General features: G+C 38.9%; 3 protein-coding genes, 2 long non-coding RNA genes and 1 pseudogene across 5 annotated transcripts in view; 3 read left to right on the top strand and 3 right to left on the bottom strand.

Moving 5' to 3' along the window:
• LOC149103328 (uncharacterized) overlaps positions 1-24,859 on the top strand; it is a 177,510-nt gene that overhangs the window by 86,510 nt on the left and 66,141 nt on the right. The gene's annotated exons all lie outside the window — the stretch shown is intronic.
• LOC110054725 (uncharacterized) overlaps positions 1-24,859 on the bottom strand; it is a 534,050-nt pseudogene that overhangs the window by 69,576 nt on the left and 439,615 nt on the right.
• Positions 10,787-11,843, top strand: LOC149103339 (uncharacterized). The gene has a single exon (XM_089272476.1). It carries the CDS (start codon positions 10,814-10,816, stop codon positions 11,765-11,767), a length of 954 nt encoding a protein of 317 aa, XP_089128602.1. The 5' UTR covers positions 10,787-10,813; the 3' UTR covers positions 11,768-11,843.
• LOC149103340 (uncharacterized) lies at positions 11,755-16,807 on the bottom strand. The gene is made up of 4 exons (XM_089272477.1): positions 15,700-16,807; positions 13,951-14,160; positions 13,654-13,856; positions 11,755-12,107 (listed from the first exon to the last, which is right to left on the bottom strand). The coding sequence occupies exons 1-4, from the start codon at positions 15,931-15,933 to the stop codon at positions 11,873-11,875; spliced, it is 882 nt and encodes a 293-aa protein (XP_089128603.1). The 5' UTR covers positions 15,934-16,807; the 3' UTR covers positions 11,755-11,872.
• LOC149103341 (uncharacterized) lies at positions 17,270-18,984 on the bottom strand. Its single transcript, XM_089272474.1, has one exon. The coding sequence runs from the start codon at positions 18,351-18,353 to the stop codon at positions 17,295-17,297; it is 1,059 nt and encodes a 352-aa protein (XP_089128600.1). The 5' UTR covers positions 18,354-18,984; the 3' UTR covers positions 17,270-17,294.
• On the top strand, positions 23,019-23,805 carry LOC149103342 (uncharacterized). Its single transcript, XR_016201750.1, has 2 exons — positions 23,019-23,092; positions 23,603-23,805. It is a non-coding gene; the product is annotated as an uncharacterized LOC149103342 (long non-coding RNA).

The following is a 24,859-nucleotide window of genomic DNA, read 5'->3' on the forward strand; positions in this document are numbered from 1 at the left end:
TACGACCCCTTGCGAAGACTGGTGACGATCATATTGAAGAAAGCACCGAATATACTGAAGTAAGCACCGAATATAATGAAGTAATCACCGAACAAGGAAGTACCGAGTATAATGGCCTTTGCACCGAATATAAGGAAGAGAGCACCGAATATAATAGTGTTAGCACACGTAATAATGAAGAAAACACCAAACAAAGTTAGAACCGAATATAACGAAGAAAGCACCGAATATAATAAACTCAGCACCGAATATAATGAAAAAAGCACCTAATATAACGAAGAAAGCACCGAATATAACGAGGCAAGCACCGAATATAATGGAATAAGCACCGAATATAATGAAGACAGCACCATATATAAAGACATAAGCACCGAGTATAATGGAATAAGCACCGAGTATAATGAGATAATCACCGAATATAATAACATAAGTACAAAATATAATCACATAACCACCCAATATAATAAAAAAAAAAAAAGTATCCTAAGACAGTTCTAGCGTTCCATAGTCGCCGTCGGCGAAATGTTTATTTGCTCAAAAATGGGGCTAAATCTTTCGGAGAAGGAAGTCAGGACATTTGTAAAGATACAGACAGTAATTTGCGACCAGTTGGTGGCTTCTAAGGCTGAATTTATCCAGAAGTAAGCTGTATTTTCGTTTTCGTGCCGAAAGCCATACGATGAAATATTATCGGCTTGTTCTGCTGTCTTGTTCTGTTTTTTATCTTGGTCTTTTTTGTAGCCCGCCGAGGCCAGTCTTTTGTCTAAATCAGTTGAAAAAAGTTCGAAAAAGATGTTCCCATTCAGGTTTAAGCTCTCAGGCGATAATTCTGGAGTTTTTTGGCCGAAACATCGGCTTTGTTATGTTCGTGTTTTTCGGTTGCTATGGGCGACCGTTGCTTCCTTTGTTAGGTCAAGTCTGGGGAGTGAGGTCACAAAAAAATTCTAATTAATTCAGGTTTTGTTCGATTTCGCTGAAATTTTAACATGATAAAGCTGGATTGTTAAGGAATAGATTTACCGTCTGCCGATGTGTGGTAGCTATTAACGCTAAATTGATATATCGCTTTGAAGTCAGAGTTTTGAACAGATTTTTTTTGCAACGTGTGGGTTCGGTCTGATTTTGTAATCGGAGGTTTTTGTTGACCCCGAAGAAAAAAATAACCGGAAAAGGTCATTTCATCGACGATTCAAACGAATGTAAATATGTATATGTTCCGAGCTAAATTTCTGATGAAAAAATATAATTTTTGACGAGCGCTGGGTTTTTATTTTTTTTCCCGTGAAAGTCAGTATCGGAGATGAGATTCATTAATGTTTCAACAGCTTTTGGCGAGTAAACATCACAGGTTGCGTGACTCAAAATTTGGCCGAGTGGAAGTTTGGGTCTGGTCGCCGACAAATCTACAAAAACAAGAAGATCTGTTAGATCTTATAACCGCGCTTTTAAAATTTAACTGTTTTGGTAGCGCTACAGTTGCAATGCAATGCACATTCCAAAGCAGTCCTTGATGATTCTTTTGTTCCTGTAGACATCACATCACTTGATCAACACAAACTCTATTATTGCACCATCAGTCGTAGCCGTTGTCTCCCATGACGTAATGGTCTTAATTTGGAACTTTCTTCGGGATATGTATAAGCATGAAGATACGAACACTAAACTCTATCCCGACCGTAGAGTGAAAACGTGACAGAAAATTGGCGTTACTTTCGATTCTCACCAAATTTGGACAGTGGGATGATCTCATCATTAGCCAATTACAGGCCATTTTTTCAGCTCTTTTAGTCATATCCCCGCCTCGGGAGCATTTTGCCAAGTTAGCTAATTTAGTATGCAACCCACCGTAATGGCAGCCACCGTAATGGCGGCCGCCGTCGGCGAAATGATTACTTGCTCAAAATTGGGGCAAAATCTTTCGGAGATGGAAGTCAGGACATTTGTAAGGATACAGAAAGTAATTTGGGACCAGTTGCTGGCTTCTAAGGCTGAATTTATCCAGAAGTAAGCTGTATTTTTGTTTTCGTGCCGAAAGCCACGCGGTGAAATATTATCGGCTTGTTATGCTCTCCTGTTCTGTTTTTTCTCATAGCTTGGTCTTTTTTGCAGCCCGCCGAGGCCAGTCTCTGGTCTAAATCAGTTGAAAAAAGTTCGAAAAAGATGTTCCCATTCAAGTTTAAGCTCTCAGGCGATAATTCTGGAGGTTTTTGGCCGAAACATCGGCTTTGTTATGTTCGTGTTTTTCGGTTGCTATGGGCGACCGTGGCGTTCTTTGTTAGGTCAAGTCTGGGAAGTGAGGTCACAAAAAAATTCTAATTAATTCTGGTTTTGTTCGATTTCGCTGAAATTTTAACACGATAAAGCTGGATTGTTAAGGAATAGATTCACCTTTTGCCGATGTGTGGTACCTTTTAACGCTAAAGTGATATATCGCTGCGAAGTGTGGGTTTTCAATAGATTTTTTTGCAACGTGTGGGTTCGGCGTGATTTTGCAATCGGAGGTTTTTGTTGACCCCGAATGAAAAAATATCCGGAAAAGGTCATTTCATGGACGATTCAAACGAATATAAATATGTATGTGTTCCAAGCTAAATTTCTGGTGAAAACATATAATTTTTGACGAGCGCTGGGTTTTTAATTTTTTCCCGCGAAAGTCAGGACCTGAGATGAGTTAAATTAACAACAGCTTTCTTTCTTAAAACTCACGATTAAATTTAATTGTTTTTTCCCTTGAGTAAAGGGCTAGCAAAGAAGTCACACGAGTCACATAATTCAAGAATTGCGTTATCCATGGCTATCTTTAGTATGGTGGTTATTTCCCTACCAATGAGATAATCCTTGCGTGTTCTGGCAAGTTCTTTGCTTGGCTTGCAAATATTTAATTTTCCTTCCGATTTATGACCTCGCTGTGATGAACCAGGCAAAGAATTTCCATCATTTGCCTAAAACCACAAGAAATACTCGCAAAATTGCAAATAACTTAATGACCGTCGCTTCTGGCAAAATAAACTTGCAAAGTAAACACGATCTTATTTGTCACCTATCGAAGGTGAAAGCTGCAGCTTCAACGCATTCCATGGCTGACGTAATACCTTTTTTAGCGTATTTATTATTCCGTTTGAATCCAGCGCTTCGATAAAACCAAAAGAAGATATATTTTACCCACAACAAAGAAAACAATATCCGGAAAATTGTCCGTGTATTAATGTTTTAACAGCTTTTAGCGAATAAACATCACACGTTGCGTGACTCAAAATTTGGCCGAGAGGAAGTTTGGGTCTGGTCACCGACAAAAAAAAAATAATAATAAACCAAGGGTAGATTATGAATCGCGGTCGGCCCATGGCCGCGCGGTTAAAAAACAAGAAGATCTGTTAGATCTTATAACCGCGCTTTTAAAATTTAACTGTTTTCTTGGCACCACGGTCGCAACGGGGTGGACCTTCCAAAGCAATCCTTGATGATTCATTGATTACTGTAGACACCACATCACTTGATCAACACAAACTGTGTTATTACACCATCAGTCGTAGCCGTTGTGAAATCTCCGATGACGTAACAGTCTTAGTCGTTCCAGATCTTAGATCTTATAAGTGAATTTCACCTATTACCAAACTGACGACGGCAGAAATCGAAAAATCGATTTTTCTCTATTTTCGTCCACGTATAGCCCTTAGGTAGATATGAAATGTGATACAGTTTTTCTCCGCTTGAAACGCTTTAAATTCGTGAAAATCAAGAAAAACGAATTTCGCCCCGACTATGGCCAAATTGGTCGAACGCAAAGGCTGAAAATTAGAAATCTAAACTTAATTTGCGTTCGCGTGTCAAAAAGAAACAAAACTTCCCGATACTTTTTCTTGAAAGACATATTATTCAGCTATCAAAAACAGGCTATAACTTGGTTTGAGGCCCTGTCAAGGAAGAATCCTCAAACGTTGAAAAATTGCTTTTGTTTACTCAGCTGATATTCCCAGTTTAGGAATGAAATTCGGAGATACTTTTCGACATGTGCCATAACTCCAAATTCCCTCAAACTTCGCCAGCATAATCTTTAAGTGTTGTTCTAAAACATGTATCAAAATCAGTTTGGGTTCTTCTTCGAGTGGTTTTTGAGGAGCCGCTGAAAAAGCTACATTTTAATGAAAACATCAGCAAAAAATAAACAATAGACTGCTGCGTGTTGTTTGAGGACAGACGGGTATGAGCTTCTAACGACCTTGTATTATTAGTTATTTGTACTGATTAGCAAATTGCTTGCTTTCACTTATAGTATACCATGTATACTGGGAAAAGAATTCAATCTCAACACCAAAGTAACCTAATTTATCGAAATAAGTGTTTCGTGAGCAGTTCGAATTCTTCGCAATTCACTTGGCACGAGATGTCGATTTCACAGTTAAGAAACCGGAAGTCAATATACTATGCTGCACAACAACATAAGAACATAACACATCGTAAAAACATGCATCGAAGTCAGCTTGAGTTTTTCTTCAAGTGGTTTTTGAGGTGCCGCCGAAAAAGCTACATTATAATGAAGACATCAGCAAAAAGTAAACATTAGCTGGTGCTTGGTTGTTTTGAAGGCAAGAGAGTCAGTGTTAAGATATAAAAAACGTTCGACTTCTTTCACCATTATATCTTCGTTCTGCAACCCAGGATCCTTCTTTAACAATAAAATAATAAAAGAGGAGTTCATTCTTGGATTAAAAAGTACTCTCAGTCAAGGAATGTATGAATCTTTCTACGTTTAATTCGATACCGACATTGCGTAGATTTCATTATCACAGCGCCGCAATTGTAAACAATCAAATTGATGATCATAAAATGATTCGTTGAACACGTACTGTTGAAAGAAGGAGACATAATTTTTATCTTTTAAAACTAATTAAAACAAATTACTGGCTATGAATATTGTTGGTGTTATTCGCTTTAATGTACCCTTCATTTTTGGCATGCTGACTGTACTCTTTATAGTTGTTAAAATAGCAGCATCGGCAAAGACTGTCGGCAAAATTATCTTCCACGAAGAGTAATCGTCGAGTTATTTCCCAGATGTCAAGGAAAGATGCCGCTGAAAATATTACTAAAAAATACGTGTACAACGCATTTCGTGTAGTTACATCTCAGGTTACCGCGATAATAATCTTGATTGGCATTTGACAAGCAAAACAACATTGGATCCAGAACGGGAAAGTTTCGAAAGCGCTAAAGCCTTTTTTATCGTTTCTTTATGGAAGCGAAGTGTTCCTTCAGCGGTATTGTTGGGGGTTCGTGTACCTACGAGCGGAGAGATCGAGCGAAGAAAACCGAAGTTATTCCCTTGTTACACTGCAATCGAGAAATAGCGGGCCATAAGTCCACATGGGAAATTGCAGATGTGGAAACTGAGGTAGAATTGATACTTGCCAGAGCATCAATATTTACCTTTCCTGAAAACATTGCTCAGTTGACCATTTGCCCCTACCACCGCTCATCCTTGGGCACTGGATGGCGCAGAGGATCGCAACGGTGTCAGATTCCTCGGGTTCTATCCAACCACAGTGACGAACGAAAATGGCCGAAAGGAGAGAGGGGCCTCGGGAAACTCGGGTCCAACTTTGTTTATAAGAAAACAGGTGTATTTGTTCCTGTAGGATCAGGTATGCATAGATAATAATAAAAAAAGCCAGCAAATTGGAGTATGTGTCCATTATTTTATTCTTGTGAAAAAAGGGGGGATCAAAAACTAGGCGTGCCTCTGAGGCTATTGTTGGTTTCAAGAACTAAAATTAATTGGGGAAAAGTCTTGAATGCACTGTTTGATGAGATTTTATGGGCCGGGGATGTTATCTCTGGATTTTTGTTTAGAGGGTAAGGGGGTCTCGAAAACTGGGCGTGGCTCTGAGGTCAAGAACAAGGCTATTTTTGGTTTCAAGAACTACCACTGGCTTAAATCTTTATAAAATCGTTTTACTTTGTTACATTTCTTTGTTCGTTTTTACACGGGATAAGACATCCGCCATCATTATTGATGTCCAGATTTCAAACGTAGTAAATCAATAATGGCCGAAAGTCGCGATAGTGTTACCTGAGGGATTTTATAGGTCGGGGATGTTACCAGTACCGTGACCATGCAATATATATATATATGTCTGAATTTATGAAAACCGTGTTAAAGACTTTGCACCAAAATAGCGAGCATGTTTTTGGAAAATCGGTTGGAAAATGTACATAAATATGGCCATGTCGTACCGAGAGTGCTATCTACCTCGTGTACTCTTAACAGAGTCCATACCATGCCTATACAAGCCTTTGAAGTCGCTGCAAATGAGTCGAACGAGCCAAACAAAGCTAAATTAGAGCTTACATTGATCATTTGGTTCGCCGCGGCACTAATTTGAACAGGCTTAACCTCTGCGATTTCACCTAAATGACCTCACTATGTCTTTACTGTGGGTTAAATTAGCCAGTCACGCTAACAAGAGCATGGTAAGCAGTGGAATCGGTTATTTACCTCTATATTTCAGCCAAAAAGTAGCCGTTACGTGACATTTCATCTCAATATCTGACCGGATTCGCAAAAACATAGCCATAGAATTTGATTTGTCACTGATAATCTTGCTACAATTCTGTCCCAGAGCTAGCTTTCCACGAGGCTTATCGTAGCTCAAATAGCAGCAAATAACTCTCCTGTATGCCTTTTGAGGCCAGGAAGACTAAATTCACCGTCTTTTCGTTGAATCATGAATTGTACAATTTAATTAAGAGTGCTTTTAACATGAAATTGGAGTCTAAATCAACACGAACGTACAGATATCAAAACCGCGGCGGAGAGCCAATCTATTGCTTTCTAAAGGCCTGCATCGTCCTAAATGGACTGAACAAGAGCTTCCTACATCGAGAATCGATTGAAATTCAGACAAACTAGGCCATAGTTAGCAGTAAGCGAACACTCAACATGTTGTCGTTACGTCAATTATCGCCCGGAAGCCACGCAAATAAATTTCTTCCGCGCTAGCGAATCACAGACAGTTCTGATACTTAGCTAAGCCGAGAACGCCTAAAATTGATAAAACAAGGAAATTCTACTCACGATCAGCGCTTGAACTCATGTTCTTCTCTCTCCTCGTGGCCATGTTTTGCTGGCAAATAGCAATGTCCCGGATGTACTTCAATTTTGTCGAGCGCGGAATGGCACACGCAGATTTCAACAGATTTTTTTTTTCTAAGTCTTTAGCTACATCAAAGTTCAAAGCAAATGACGCCAACAGCAGCTAGAAATGTCTGGTCCATTGCACGTCTAAGCCCTAAATTGATGTGGCTAAAGAGTTTTGCTGTCTAAAGCAAGCACAACATTATCGCCACAGGGCAAACGGCCTTCTGTTACGGGACTAAATGTGACCCGTACAGTTTACACATCTCCTCAGGCCCGCCTCACATACGATAATGGACGACGCTTACTAGCAAATCGTTAGACTTGGGCCTTTATTGGACTTAATGATGTCCTCGGTCAGACTTCCTTTAGACAGCAAATACAGAACGCTAATCGGTCGCTCCTTGTCAAAGTCACCGCGCGAACTGAATTCAGACGAGTGTAGCCTAGGCTAAACTTAGCGCAAATTGAAAAAGGGCGGGGGGGGGGAGGAGGGGTCGATAAATAATGAAAAAAAATACCTAAATAAATGAAACATGTGGCAGGGAGTTTCTACATTTCATGCTAGGTAAGATTTACAAGTTGCTGTCATAGCGAAAGCAGAAAAAAAAATGAAAAAAGCAAATAAATCAAAAAACACTTGATTCAGTCTTTAACACCGTTTTCATAAATCCAGACATATATATATGTCTGAATTTATGAAAACCGTGTCAAATTTGGGGCAAAACTTTCGCGCCTGCCTGCCGGCGATAGCCGGCAGGGAGGCCTTTGCGGTGCTTGAAAAGCCAGGGGGGCTTCCGTCAAGCAGGGTGGGGGAAGATAGCCCTGGGACCTGGCTACCCGCTGATACCAAGCGGGGCTGCCAGGAGCTAACCCCAGGGGGGTGGGGTGGGTCACAGAGACAGGCACATTCCTCAGTTAAAACTGCTCATTTTCTTTGCAGGACAGCCTCGGCCGGCAACGCCCTGCAGTCTTAGGGGCTGGCAGCCAGCCAGTCAGACACAAGGAAGTGGACTTTGATCGTAGACGTTGAAGTTCTATTTGTATTTTTTAAAAAATACTTATTAGTAAAGACATGTTTTTGTGTGGGAAGGCACTTTTTCCTGCAACAACTGAGGTTGTAGGTGTTGGATCTAGGTTTTAGAATACAATGCCCTTTCTTGTTCTCTTTAGTTCTATAGGAAATGTATTCCTTATTTATTGCTTACTCTTAGATTTCTTGAGTCTTAGATAAAGAGGAAGATTTTGACATTTGCATTTTTCCGCGAATAATTTAATGTTGGATCCTACGTAATTAACTCGGTATACAATCATACAATGATCAACTAAGGCGGCTTATATTAAGGAATCTCTTATTCTGTGTTAAGCTTTCCTCAAATTCATTGGATTGACTTGTTCAATGTAATCTAATTTGGAATTTGTCTGAAAGATTAAAGATTAAAGATTAAATTCGCGCTTGACATTGCCTCTTTATGGATCAATCCTAAGTATATACTAAAAAAATTAGCATTACACGGTGTCTCGTACTACTCTTTATAACACCGAGGAATAGAAAAATATTTAATAGTTTGAAGCATTTTCCACAACTTTGCACTGAAGCACATGTACATTCGCTGATCCGTACATAACCAGCCTCCTAACATATGTACATCTTATTTAGTGAGCCCTTTTATTGTGTAGCATCGCTTTATAAATTTAATTCTACCCTTAGAGCTCGAAATAAAAGGGATGAGTACGTTGCAGGTCAAAGGAGATAGAAATATTTCCAAAGAGCGAAAAGCTGGAAAAAACCGTGTTCAAATTAACCGGTGCTAAACGCCTAAAAGATAATAGGCAAACCCAACGAAATTGATCAGAGTTCGAAATAACGGAGAGAAGTTTCTTTCTTCGAGTTAGCCTAGTAGGGATTAAGTTAAATTTGCAACTTACACTACCCGCGTTGATCAGAAGTTCCAGGTGCAATCTGCCTTGATACTTCACTGAGAGATGGATTTGAGAATGGATGTCACGATGTTTTTTTTTTCGCCTTTCGCGACTTCTTCGCGAAGAAATAGTTCAATTCCGCTAAAGTCGTTTGGATTGGTCACATTCCATTGCAGCTCTGTAGCATCTAACGGGGTGGGGGTTTTCCAGCTGCTCGTATATTTTCTTACGATAAAGCGGTGTTTTTGGCAAAGTTTTGAATTGGCGATTATCGGTATCTTTTAGTCACCGTTAGGAAAGGCAGGGAGTTTATCTTTTTTATATAACAAAGGGCTTGTAAGTGGTTTTACTTTATTTAGGTGGGGCAGTAAAAACTTAGAATTTCAAAAGGTACCACCGTGTGCATTTATATTACAAGCTAACATTTTCCGATAAAATCATTCCTTCATATGTCCCATCTAAATTTCGTTTTTCGGCCTTTTACCTGGTGCCGCGAGTTAACTTTTATGTAATGCGTTAACTTGTACCCGGCCAACAGCATTGTTTTGGCTAGCACGCCTTCAAAACGTTCCGCGACAGTATGTTCTTTTCATCCTTAGTTAGCACGTACAATCTTTTTTAAAAGAATATTGTTTTTAGGCCCAGGCTGAGTATTCTTATCAGTTTTCTGCTTATTCTAGGCTGAAAAAATTCTTGTGAATATTCCTAGATTAGATAAAGGAATACAAAGTCGACTTTGCCGATAAAACTTCAAATTTTAGCTGATCTAATCTTTTCCCCTCTTCCAAGAGAATTCAGCATTAGGTTGATATACTATTCCATTTAAAAATTATCAGTACTGAAATAAGAAGATAGTATATTTCGGGATGGTATCTTTAACCCCCAGGAAACGTATTTGTGCTTGTAGTATTCACAACGAAATGGCAAGGTGCCTGCCGGTTACACTCTTTCTCTTTAGAATATTGAGGCTGAACTTTGCGAAATTTTAAGAATATTTTAAGCATGAACCCGAGGCTGCGATTTTGAAGCATGGCTCTGTTCTGTCATACACTATAATGTCTATATTCTAAGAATATTCACAATAATATTTTCAGCCTACAATCGGCAGAAAGACAAGAACATTCAGCCAGGAAAAAAAAACAATATCCTTATAAAAAAGGAGTGTAATGTCCCGTGTTTAATGCCCGTTTTATCTATATCTCGGCCAACCTAAAGCCTTCATTTTCCTCCGAAAGGTTTGCTTGTTTATTTCCAACTTAACGTTTCTTGCAACTGTGAAGTTCAAGAATGGCTTACAAAATCAGTATGCGTGTTTGCACAGGTCGAGCAATCTTTATTTGTTTTTGTTGAGGTTTGAATCCCTCGATACGGGGTTTCGCTGTATTTAAAATTGAAAGAGTTTTATATTAGTCAATTGTTTCTTTATCTCATGAGCTCACTTGTTTTGTTTATCTTACCAGCCAAGCTAAGTATCCACTCCGCACTATATAAATTGTAAGAAAGAATCTACGTCTCCGGAAAGAGATCATTCAATTGCATAAACGTGACCCATTGACCTTCCAAGTGTCAACACTCTGATAGGTCCTTATAGACGTCACCCAGAATCAGTACGTGTCTTAGTGAAGCAACTCCCAACAACTTCCAACGTAGATTAAGTAAAACGCTTTACCGCGAAGAATCGTGAACTTTCTCCGTTAAAAATGCAAATCACGTAGTCGAACGAATAAACAGATACATAAACGCACTCTAAAAGCAATGACAATTCACAAACTTAAAAATATGTTCCCAAAAGCACTCGTCTTGCAACTTGATTATCACAAGACTTTGCCCTGTCCAAAGATCTCAGCACAAGATAGCCACTATTCGAGGAAAATAAGAACCAATCTTCTCGGAATATACTGTGCAAATGAAGAAACTATTCACTGCTTCCTCTACGATGACAGTGTTGGTGGAGCAGGACCGAACGAGGTAATATCTTTGTTGAACAATCTACTCGAAAAAATGGAAACAAAATATGGCAGATTTGATCAGCTAACAATCTGGTGTGATAACTCTCCGGGCCAATTTAAAGAATGCTTCTTGTTTTTTTACCTCGATTACCTGGTGAAAAAGGGACAGTTTCTGAGAATAGACCTCAAGTTTCTTTTAGAGGGACATTCCTACTCGATATGCGACAGGCGTTTTGGCTGTATTCAGAAGTTTTTTGACACAGTAGAGAGGGTTGAGTTACCACAAGAATGGGCAACTTTGCTGAAGAACAGTCCTTTAAAAAATATCGAGGTACACTGGGCAACTTTAAACATGATCAAGGACTATAAATCCTGGCTTAGGATGCAGTATATATCCAGGTGTGAGGGTCTAGATAAGGAGAAATTTGAAGTCAGAAGGTTAGCGTGGCTAAATTTTGGTTATGGAGAAGTCGCAGATTTCGAGGGGAAATTGGAACTTGTACACCATCCTGAGACTGTGCTTATACGGTTTAATATTGACACTAAAGAGAAGCCAAGAATGGTTTCGTTCTACAAAAAAAAGCAAATGACGGAATTGAATTCCGATTTACTCGTACCTGCAAGACATGAACAGAGGCCTGTAAATAATCAAGTGAAAAAAGACTGTTTAAAGTTAGCGCGAAAATATTTATCTGAACGCGCACAAACTTTTTATGCCTCACTAGCTTGTGAAGAAGACTCCTCAGATGATGAAAGTTAATAACTTTTATTATACTTTTTCTACCGAGGATGTTCACTTTATCCACAAACTTGAATAAATACACAATACTTTTTTATACATGTATTTGTGCCACTAGAACTGAAGTTACTGGCCATGGGGAAGGGTCTGGCTATTGGAATACAACGCCCACTCTTTGTCATTGTAGTCCCATAGTAGCTCTACTGTTTCTGGGATGTCATGCAGGGCGACAAGAAAAACCCTTGGATTTCTTGAGTTTTTGTTGGCGACGAAGGGCCTTACATTAGCGTTGTTCCTCGAGTGATTCAGTGTTGCACCCCACGGTAATTCGCCCCTCACATTGCCTCTATATGGATCAATCCTAAATATAAATACAAAAAAGAGAACATTACACAGTGTTTCGCACTACTCTTTATAAAATGAGGAACAGAAAAACATTTCATTGTTTGATGCAGGTTTCAACAACGTAGCACTGAAGTACATGTACATACGTATATCCGTACCCAGCAAGCCTCCCAACAGATATGCATCTTATTCAGTGAGCCCTTTTTAGAGTGTAGTATCGCTTTATAAATTTATGTTTACGAGACTTGTGGCTCTTTTGGCGAACACTTAGCACGAAGGGTAAGCAAAGATGCAAATTGCGAGTTAAATGTACCAAGTGCTAGCGTTTTCAAGTGCCACTTGATTCATGGCACTCTAGAACAAGGAAATGTATCGCTTATGTCGGGAAGCGCTGTGAAATGTCACTCGTGCTTCATCAGTTAATGTTGCGTCGTGTTAAAACAAAATCCGCAGAATTTCATCAAGTAGCAGGAACGTACTATCGCAAACTTTGATTCAAATTAACTTCATTTTAAGCAGGAGCGTATAAGAAGGCAAGTTTCTTCAATTTTATATTGAAAATTCGACCATCGCACTGAGATATGATACTGCGAACTAACATAGCAGTGCGTGATGAAGTAGAAACAGTTTACGGTATCTGACTAGCTTTCCTGACGAATCACTGTAACACGGTCTACGCATGAAGAGCCCACCCATATGGCAGCAACATAGATTTAAGCTAGAACGAAGAATTGTCTCATATTTTGAGTACTTTTTTAACGAACTTCCGTCTTTTATTTCGTAAAAAGATCTCATTCCTACCAACTTCTTATAACGCTTTTTTCTCCCGGAAAGTAACGATCCCTCGAAAGTAGCCACAGCCCGAAAGTAAGAAGCTCCAAAGACTGCTAATTCCGAAAGTAACGTCGATCGTTACTTTCGGAAGTTTACGGTATCATACTAAATACTACAATGCTTCGTAAAAGATTTATGCAACGTTTTCTTTCCTTAAACGATGACTTCGCACCGTTTTACGCGCACGGTTAAGGGCTACAAAAATCCGTTTAATTGTTCTCCCACAATACAAATTGAACAATGTGAGATGTCTGAACTTCTTTTACGCGTTACTCGTACAACTGCTTCTAATGAGTACAGCTGGACAACAATAAGAACACCTAGAAATGAGGACGTGATTGGTGAGCAAAAACGGAAAAACAACTCCGTATTAGCTTGCATCTTGAGTCTTCATTTACAGTGTGTCATGTAAATGCTGTACGTAGACTTTGAAATTGCTTTTGTATCCTAAGCTCTGTCACCAATCTTGTAGTTTTCTGTTCAAAGTGGTCTATTTAAGAGCTAACCTACTATATATCTTATTATCTTGATTATAAAAAAAGCGTCTCTGTTTATCCCACGGAGTCGCCACTGAATAAATTGATATGTTCAAATTTCATTTCATTTCATTTCTAAACCAAACTATGTTAATTTTCCAATTTGCCCCTGAATTTTCAATATAGTATACATAGCAAATTATAAAACAAATCTCAAAACACGCTTATGTACACACTTATAATAGCACTCACGCAATCTGGCGACCCGCACTCTCGAAAACCATGAGGGCGCAAACTTTCCCTTCCTCTCGGTAGATCTCCTCACGCCTCTTAGCCTCTTCCAAAGTCAGCACTTCTCCTTCATATTCACATAGGACCTCGCACTTTTTAATGTCCCGCGAGGCGAAGGCGCATTTTCCCGCTTTTCTTACCGGGTCACTCGGCACATCGTGGAGCTTTAGAAATAAACATAATGTTCAGCATTCCGGCGACAGGTTAAATGTCCAGAAAGATAACACGAGATAGCTGATATTATGCATAACTGCTTACCTCAATTGGTGGAGCAGGTTTGGGGTTGAGGGACATATAATGCTGAACTCTCTCAGCCATTATACGCCCCCCAAATTCAACGGCTGGCTCTCTCTTTGGACGCTGTAGGGCTATCCCCGTATACCCTCGAATGTTTCCACCAGCTTGGGTAGTTGATGCTATTGGCCATAGCCTCTGTTGGCCATATACAAGAACCGCTTTCTTAAATTGCTGATAAACACAAGGTAAAAAACATACAATGTTTAAATGCTGATAATGGTTCGCTCAATTTACATACATTTTTTCTCGATTACTATCATTCTTAACGACTTAGGAAACTGAGTTAAAATCGGGCCTACAATTACACAGGGCGGACATATATCTTAAACTGTTGAACTACTTGTACAAAGAACGAAGTAGGTAATCCGTAAAGATCAGCTACAGTTGGACTCTGCTATTTCGAACTCTCTGATGAAAAGAAACCCTCATCGTTTAGCTTATCTCTAGTTTAAAAGTCATAGCTCCTAGTATCAATAATATGTAAATAATAACCAGTCAAAAATAGTTCGTAACGCTTGTAATAAACATTTTCGTAAATCTTTCTCTAAGTAGTTGGATAGTAAGCTTATTGTATATTAATGGTATAATTAACAATTAGACCCGTAGCCTGCAAGGGCTACGGGTCAATAGCCCATGAGGCGAAGCCGAATGGGCTATTAACCCGTGGCCCTTGAGGGCGAAGGGTCTAATTGTTTTAGTATCACCCAACTAGTCGGACAGAAAAGGCAATAATAAAGTTAACAAATGCAAGTTGAAGAAATATTTGTTTGGGAATAAAACGAAAGAAAGCGTCATGCTCGATTGCGCCAATTTCGCTACTCGAGGACTATTACTAATAGTCCTCTACTAGCGTAGCCAATTAAAATGAAGGATTTGCATTAGTCCACTAGTTGGGTGATACTAATATAAAATAGATCGATGTGCGGGTTCATGCTGTTATTATATTTACGTTTCTAACTCAATTATTTTTAATTATAAAGTGTAGATGAAAGACAACTCATTTGACTTTTTGAAGCGCTTAATTTGCGTTAGCTAACCATCTGCAATAGCAGCTCGTTTTGTGTGCGATATCGCAGCGTGTTCAAATGGAGAGAGGATTATTATTGGAGCATGTACACACAACTTATAAACAAGAAAAGGTGATATCATGGTGAAATGAAGACCGAATCGTACCGAAAATAGTTAAAACTTTAGGCTCGACAAAAATAAGGCTACCATAAATCGTCTGTGTAAACGGGCTTTAAATGAGCCTAAAGTTGAGGAGGTAATTGATAATTGGTAATTCTTTATTTATCGTGACAACTCCGCTTAGCTAAAAAGCTACTTTGCAGGAAGAACATTAAGGTAAAAGATTAAAGTACGATCACATTAGTTTCTCAACGGTGATCTGAGATATGTTTCAATGTTGATATAGTTTTCAATTGTATCATTGCAGTTGGAAATAAAAGGGATTAGTACGTCGCAGGTCATGGGACACAAAAATCAATTCCAAAGAGCGGAAAGTTTGAAATAACCGAGTTCGAATTAACCGTTGCTAAATGCCTAAAATAACACCGGGGCACACCCAAGGGAAACAGATTAGAGTTCGAAAAAACGGGGAGTACAGTTTTTTTTTCGGGTTAGCCTAGTAGGGATTAAGTTAAATTTGTAGGGTCCAACGGTAGTCACAATAGTTTAATGTAATCGGGTTCCAAGAATTTTAATACTTACCCTGTAAAAACTTCCCTTTTTCATGAGATACTGAGTTTGCCCGCGCGTACTGTCCTCTTCTGTCCACAATGAGACGACCCTGCAATATTCCTTAAAAATTTCTTCAGAAGAAACAAAACTTGTCTCTTCTGCCAAAGCAACAGATTTAAGGATAAACTCTTGTAAAAACGGACATTTTGCTGCTCGTTTGTGCTTAAGCATAACTCTTCTAACATTCGCAAATTTGGGCGGCATCTTTGCAGTGCTCCTACAGGTGTTTGTGAGCTGACGATCAAAGCGTTTTATTTATAGGTACTGAGATTTACCCATAAAAATCGTAGGAAACAACTGGTGCTGGCTGATTAGCCAATCAGAAACGCGAATCAGAAATTTCACTAGTGAAGAAAAATCAGCAACTGAACCGGAGCAATGAATTTTCACTAGTGATACTAGTAAAGATGCATACATGCCGTTGGTCTATCGTAGAGTGTTGTTTAGCCCAGAAAACAATAATTGCTATTTACAAAACTAAACAACAAATCAAATTGCTGGAAAGCTACTCGAGGAAAACGATTTAATGCTTCGAGGACGGTAGAAGATTTCTGTATGGGATGAGGTCGGGGTGGGGGTAGCGGAGGGGGGTTGTTTGCGCAACCTTGGCCAAAGTGGACGAAGCAATCAAAATGTACTTATTGATTGTCTGAGGCGTTTATTTAGGATAGTAGCAACTTTATGGACCTATGAAACATTCAGTGAAAACATTGACCTGTAAGCTTTCTTTTCTTTTTTTTATTTTCCTGTTCGGTGTTTACCATACAAAGTAACATCGGAACTCGTGCAAAAAAGAATTCAAAGGCGACGCGTCAGGAGACATATCTAGCAAAACCCGTGAGAGCGCTCTCCGCTATTGTCACCTTCTAAAAGCAACTCAATTGGATCATTTCTAATTTTGAATTTCTTGTTCAGCTTTGATGGAACCACCGACGTTTTCAAGTCGTTTTGTTTACTTTTTAATCTTGAAATATCCACGTACCGATGAAATAAACAAATTACCAACGCAGCTGTTTCTAAATTGCTGTGAAGTTGCACACGGAAAGTCTCTATAAACATAAAAGGGAGAGCATTTATTATTGAAATGTTAGTTACAATTCTTAAGTTTGATTCCTGTAAACTGGAGGTATATTTCGTGACAAGGTCAATCAGTTGCCACCGCCTCGTATTTCGTTGACGGCCCGTCAGGATTTTTCAGCTAAATTAATCTTATCAGGCTTCATCATAATTCGAACTCCGTCAGCAAATAAACGTGTCTACACACTTAGCCTAGTAAGTGTATAACAGCGAGGGTACTTGTAAAACAGCGAAGTACATGCGTATAGATAATTTGTCTGTGTAAATATTCCGCGAGGTTGAAGATATTAAGACCCGGTAAAGGTACCGACTTAGTGATGTCAGTCGAATGAGGGTCCTGTTAAATTTCTCAACTTCAGAAAGATTGTATCTATATTTAACACATTTTGGGATTTGGGTTTGAAGTTGAATGCATCAGTCTCTAATGATCAAGCTACAATAAATCAAAAACAGGAACAAGAAGTCCATTTCAATATAATTTTTATTTATTAAATGGCCTGTTGAACTTTTGTAGCGAGAATAGTTACATCGTATTTTAAGGAAGCGAATCTAGCCTCGCTTTCTCTTAAGTGAGACTGGCGTTGAGTTCTCAGCCGACAAATTTCATCTTCGGACCTGTGCCGCCCAGTTTTCCTCAATTGTTCCTTCAATTTATTGGAATTATTGTCGCAAGTTTGACAGGTATCTTGTCTCGCTTTTCTAAAACTAAGCATTTCCTTCAATTCACTGTTAAATATGTTTCTAAATGACGAAAAACTTAAAACTGGACCTTTATTGTTTCTTCTTAAACTGGTTGTCTTTAAATCTGGGTTTTCCTTAAGGAACTCAGACCACATTTGACGCATGGACACTTTTGAGTCAAAATACTTCTTAACATTAGTTCGTGACTTCCGGTAATGGGATTCGCTTGCCTCGTATGAGCAAATAAAGTTTATCACCATGTTTTTCACGAGGGGCAAAAATTTTCTTGGCGTTCTCTGGCCCCTCTGGTCGGGTTCTACGGAAGGATTATCCAGATGAATTTTTTTCAGCAACACTTGTATCTTGCTTGATGACAATCCATAGCATTTTCTAAATGCGGTCCGACATACCTTTCCCAGTGGTGGTATGGTATAATTTACCCTCCGTTTTCCTCCTACGGTTACTCTTATTTCCATGAGCTTGGAAAAGAGGTAATTCTGTTCATTGTATGACTTTCGATAAACCGTGTTTCTTTGACCTCGTATAATAATTCTTGTTTGGAATGGACCTCTCCTCAAAAGGCAACCACTGTGACAGCAGGTCAAAAGTAGCCGATTTATATCTCTGAAAGCAGCATTTTTTCGTCTCAATATCGTTCGCCTATCCTTTGCCACGTAAGTCTTCTGGAGCTTGTGGCTGGTAACCAATTTCCTCCTTCCCTTTTCGACTGAACTCGCGATTGGATCACCATGGACAAAATACTGCCACGGCCTTGCGGAATCGAATTTGTATACAAGGTTGTTTAGGTCTTTTCCATCGCCATGGAGAGCGCCTGTTAGAATCGAGGGATTGTTGGAAGTCGTCATATTGTGAACGCAGTTTTGGCGAGCTTTCTGAAACGTAAAAAGCCGGCGTTTTTATTCTATGGCCTGACGTGACCGAACGAATGTACGAGCATTGTCCAGTTTGTTTACAAGCCTGACACGTCGACTGGCTGTCAAAAATTGCGAAATAGAACAGTCTGGAATCAGCCGTCAGCGAACACGCCCACCTATTTAACTCAGGCGAACACGTCCCTTATTTTCATCGCAAATATTCTGGAAAATATTACTTCCTTAAATTAAACCAAATCCATGTTTTGAAAAACAAATCTCCAACGAACTCGAAGGCAGAGGTATAATAATTAAACATTATACGAGGCTTGAATTACTTTCGCAGCCTCTGGGGTGGACCACAGCCTGCTGTGAATATTTTTTTTCTTCTGTCGCCGATTTGCAGGAGATAAGTTTGAAATACACTACAAAGTGGTACACCGCATTAATTATTAAATACTTCCCTCAACGGACATTTAATAAAGTTCTTTATTATATGGATGAACATGAACTAGTCCGCAATGAAAAACAAAAACTTCGTGAGCAGTCGATCTGCAGTCCATATTTTGTAATATGGACCGCTGAGAAGGACCGCCCACGAACCAATTACGGCAAATTGCGTTTTCAATTCATTCCGCAAAATAAAGAGCGTTTTTTAAGAAGAAATCTTGTTACCTTCATACCACAAAAGCGACGCGAGAAACGTAAATAAATGTTTACCTTTCACGCGCTCATTACCGGGAATGCCTATTCGGAGACGCATACTTGGAGAGGCGCATCAATTTATCAGTCCGATATTACATAGAAGCAAATCAGATAAAGTAGACTGTTCAACAGCCTCTCTATTTACGCACGCGAAAGAAAACGCGAGCGCGAAATAAAAAGCGAGATCCCTTTGTTCAAGTCGATTTTATGCGCGAGTTCGACGATAGGCTCGATTACCAGCCGCTGTTCGGGAAAGGAGCCTAGTTCGACGATCGAATAAAAAAACGTGAAAATAGAGGGCCGTGAACAGTCCAAGATAAATAGAAAACTTTTATATAGCAGTCTTATACACCGAAATCCAAAGTGCTTAACACCCAAGAAATTTATCAAAACCATCTCCATAGAGATAAACTATTTTGAGTGTTGTTTCTGACTATAGTTTGCCTGTGACTTTTCGCTCATACGCGGGAAAGACCGCGCGCAGGACTGGAAATTGGCGAACATGATAACTTCTGATTGTAAGCTCGTGGCGGTCAAATTAAATCGTGCTATGAAATGATATTTTTCGATGGTTTCACAAAGGTAACCACCTGAACGACGGCCATAATTCCATTCTATAAAGCTACACGGAATAGACTGACTTCAGGCGTGGATTATAAGCTCCCGTTTTAGCTCTGCTGGGATACCTGGACTGAGCGGTAAGTTTGCTTGCAATCTGATAATCTTTAGCTTATCTGAGTTATCGGCTTATGTTTTAGCAAAGAACTGGGTAAAAGCCTGGCGAAATTTCCTCCACTACTGAGTAATATACATCCTGGGATATAATTTTCAGCCTAAATGTGTTAAATGCAAGGCGAACCGAAGTGGAAAAACCGCGAATCTTTACTACCGAAGCCCGAAGCCTGCAAAATTGTTGTCAAATGAGTCAGAGCTGTCGCCAATGAAATACTTCTTTAACCACGTTCTTTGTCTGAAGTTACAGAAAGCAGGAATGGCCATCATCCGATTGTAGCTGTTGTTGAGAATGACAAATGTCAAAAAGTGAGTTTGAGCGTTGAATAGTAGTGACACATGCTAAGTTGTTACCGTTGAAACCAATTATCCTTAACGGTACAGTTGAACCTTTATTTTCGAATATAGTTTCCTGTATGTTCGCTATAAAGCTAAGTTGTGAAAAACGGCCTTCGTAGCTTTCCTCGGCATAATGCTCAGTTAGGCTGACATATTATTATGATTTTAAAAGGTAAAATAAGTTGTCACTACAGCTGATTTATGTGAGTTTCAATCCTTCGTCAGCTAAGAATGAACAGAATGAAGTCGTGAAATATTGGCCAAGCTTATTTTGGCCCGTCTATTTTCTACACGTTTATCACTAGAAATAAATCGATAAATGTATACCCTCTTGATTTAAAAGACCCTTTAAGCAATCTCCCGTTCGTTTTGTTATTGAGTGACCCGGCCTAGTAATTGGGCAACTATAATAAGCTAAGTTTAAATTTAAGCTTAAATACGGGTTATTCAACGATCACGGACGTTACATTTGCACGAATATGGCAAGAGAAAAAGCATTATAAAAGATACAAAAAAAATCATTCCCTCTGACTTAAATTCTTTATGACAGATAGAGAAGAGTTGCATGTTTAGTTGAGAACCCGTCAAATTGACTCTTTTCCAAAAAAAAAATATATTGAAGCTTAAATAAATGGAGCTTTCATGGACGTTTAACAGCTGAGTCAACCAAGTTCTCAAGTGCAAATCTTAAACCGTAATTTCCTGTGAATTGTGAAAACATAAAAACCATTGATATTGTTTGTTTAGCTACAAGGTAACACTTAAATTATGTACTGATAAATATTTCTTTCAATTGGTGCTTTTTATTTGATAATAAAACATTGTCATGGACGTCACATTCCAGATCATGGACTTAATACAGTGTTTCAAAAAGAAAATGAAATTAATGATGTTGAAAATATAATTTCCCTGTTCCTTCTTGACTTTTCCCACATTTATTAGAAAACTGGCCAAATGAAGCAAATATCAATCGGTTCAAGCAGCTTGTAAAGACATACAATGTTATGTTTAGCTTTTTATTGATATCTGGTTAGCTATTTTATTTGAAATTGTACCATGTTTTGTACTTTTTAGCAATCATTGCATGGTACATCTACGTCTTTAAAGATTAATTTTAGTTTCATTTTTATGATGTAAACCATACTTAAAAATTTCATGGAAAGCTGCACTATTAAATTTTTTTAATATTAGGGCCTGTTTACAAGGAGAGAGGGTTACCTTAGAAGGCGGGTTACCCTAGCACTCACACATTTCCTTTTTTTTTCTTCATGTTTACAAGGCAGCTAGGGTAAACCCAGTAGGTGGGTTACCCTATCTACGTGCTAGGGTTACCCTGGCAGGCGGGTTAATTTTTTCCCTCTATAAACACTCCAGGTAGGGTTAACCCGCCTACCCCGATTAACTTTCTAATTGTTTCCAGACCCTTTGAATATAACCGTGCATTAAGTTCTCCCTGGTTGTAGGGTTACCCAACCTGTAAAATTTTCCTTGTAAACCCGGGCTATCTTTTGCCTTGCAGTTAGGTTTAACCCGCTCGCTAGGGTAACTCTCCCTCCTTGTAAACAGGCCCTTATTATTATTATTATTATTATTATTATTATTATTGTTATTATTATTACTATTATTATTATTATTATTATTAGAAAAGGTTTTTCTAAAAAACTGCATTGTTTCAAGCTCTTTTTGAACATAGCTAATTTGATCTAGAATGGATAATAAGTTACCAGGTCTTTTGTTGAGAGTATGTTTGCATGGTTTCAGACTAATAACCTTTGTTCAGTTCCAAATTCTTAAACTTAAGAGACAAACACAAGTCTTATATTCAATGACATTAAATTTTAATCACAGAGCTATAATGACCATTTGTTGTGTTCACTTCAAAAGAGGAAAAAAACTTACACTAATTACTGTGATGACCAATCATGTCTTCATACTTTGACATTTTGTTGACTATTACATGTATATTATTGTGTTGTTGCTATTATTATTCTACTTATTATTATTATTATTATTAATTCAACGGTAATTGCTCGAGTTCTAAGTCCTAATTTTTTGTTGAACAAAAAACTAACTTTTAGAACCAAGCTTTTTGGGCAATTATTACGAAGCCTCTTGCATTTACTGTTGTTCATGATATATCACATCCATGAATGTAACATTCATGACAAATTTAACGGCAAGTTTTTTGAGTGACCTTTTGGAACTGATAAGTTTTGTTGCCACAGATGTATGTTACTTGGTCAAGTAATAAAAAAAAACATCTAGTATGTTATTTTTATATCGGGCTTAGATACAAGCCACGAGAAAAAACAAATTGCTCTAAATTATATGGAATACTTTACTTGACATCCATGACAAAATTTTTGGCAGTTACACATTTCTTTAAGAATAGGTAAGATGAAAATACTTTGGTTCTAACCTGGACATTTAATATTACATTTAATGTGTACTAACCTCAGTTGTTTGACTTATGGTTAAAAGATTATTGCATCCATAATGCCAAAATACAAGGAGTCTACTAGTAGTCCCTTAGTTTGGGGAGGCCCCCCCCCCAACCCCTCAGTAATGCATGATGATTTTTAAAACAGCAGTCCTTGTGCATTTTGGCTATGGACTTAAAATCCTAGAATAAGGGTATTTTTAAAATGGTCCTTTCCTTTATTCTCATGTGGAATGGGCCATACATACAAGAAACTTTAATAGAAGCAGTAAAAAGAAACAAAATAAACTTGAGTGTAAAAGAAAACTGAGAAACACTCATCCTTTGTATTTCAAGTTCAAAACACACAAAATTTGTTAATTTTATAATGATAACATTAATTTCCAGCTAAGAAAATACATTGTGTTGCACTGTGCACCTGTTCATTAAAACTGCTCATTTTCTTTGCAGGACAGCCTCGGCCGGCAATGCCCTGCAGTCTTAGGGGCTGGCAGCGAGCCAGCCAGACACAAGCAAGGTGGGTGAGTAGGCTGTGTGTTGACAGAGTGCCTGTGGTAGATCGAGTGAAAAAGCCTGTGTATTTTCTTGGAAAAGTGTCAGGGTGGTTGTGTTGAAATTAGCACGGTTTTCATAAATCCAGACATATATTGGGGCAGAATGATTTAGGGGGGGCTCCAGTTTAGCTGCTGTGGCCCCAAACCAGTCATGGGAATCACTTCCAGCCGGCAGGTGCATGCTGGGGGCATTTCCCGGGCATTGCCCGCCAATATATGTCTGAATTTATGAAAACCGTGTCAAATTCGGGGCAAAACTTTCGCGCCTGCCTGCCGGCGATAGCCGGCAGGGAGGCCTTTGCGGTGCTTGAAAAGCCAGGGGGGCTTCCGTCAAGCAGGGTGGGGGAAGATAGCCCTGGGACCTGGCTACCCGCTGATACCAAGCGGGGCTGCCAGGAGCTAACCCCAGGGGGGTGGGGTGGGTCACAGAGACAGGCACATTCCTCAGTTAAAACTGCTCATTTTCTTTGCAGGACAGCCTCGGCCGGCAATGCCCTGCAGTCTTAGGGGCTGACAGCCAGCCAGCCAGACACAAGCAAGGTGGGTGAGTAGGCTGTGTGTTGACAGAGTGCCTGTGGTTGATCGAGTGAAAAAGCCTGTGTATTTTCTTGGAAAAGTGTCAGGGTGGTTGTGTTGAAATTAGCACGGTTTTCATAAATCCAGACATATATATATAGGCAATTGTGGAAAACGAGGACGGACAACTTCGAGCGAAAAAAATATATATATATACAGTAAAAAATCTAAGAAATCTAAAAAAAGGTTTAAAAATTTAATAAAAATAAACGTTTCGGTCAAAGACCTTCATCAGTTGCAGTGCAAGTGAATAATAAATTACAATAACCTTAAATAAGTTTACAGTATAAAAAATGACATCATATTACAAAGATGATTACATAACAGGGCGTGGTAACACATGAAAACGAACAAATTAACCAATGATAAACAATCGGTGATTACTAAGCGAGATACTTTGACAATGCGGTACAAAACTCAAAAGACACAAACCAAATAAGAATAAATAATCGAATATAATACAAATAAGATTAATATCAAAAAAGTAACGCGATTCGTCGAGTCAGCCGAATGTGTGAAGGGACCCGCGTGTAAAATATTCAATGTTCAAAAAAGGCGGTCCCAAAATCCCCAAACAGAGCCCTTGAAACTATGCCGCGGCAAGGCACAACAGGCGCCCTAAACAGGGCCCTTAAACAACAATAATGTAATAAATTCCCCGATGGGGGCCCCTGAGAAAACCTAGCGCTAACAAAGCTAACAAGATCCAAGGTCAGGGCCTTTGAACACCTGAACTAAGATAACCGCCAAATTTGCAAGTTATTTTTGCGCTAATTGTAGTTTATTCTTTTTTTCGAGTGGAATTCCTGACGTTTGTTCAAGCCAAAAGGTGCCAGAGAGAACAACTGTGCACTCCAATATGCCTCTTTAGTGATTAAAAGCTTTTCGATGTTACTTGTATTGTTTGCATTTATCTGCACTTGATCAATACACTGGAAAGAAAAGTCGTTTAAGTCGTGCGGTGTTCTGTTGAAATGCACCGCTACCTCACAAGTCTTTTTCTTGGTCAGCATAGCAGACTTGTGGTTGCGAAATCTAACTCTAAAATCTGTTGTTGTAGAGCCAATGTATTGTAAGTTACATTTCTTACACGAAGCCAAATAAATGATATTTTTTGAATCACAGGAAAGTTTCAATCGTATCTTATAGCTCTT

The sequence above is a fragment of the Orbicella faveolata genome, unplaced genomic scaffold, assembly GCF_042242905.1.
Source record: "Orbicella faveolata isolate gen_17 unplaced genomic scaffold, um_ofav_v1 contig_35, whole genome shotgun sequence".
Classification (NCBI taxonomy): domain Eukaryota; kingdom Metazoa; phylum Cnidaria; class Anthozoa; order Scleractinia; family Merulinidae; genus Orbicella; species Orbicella faveolata.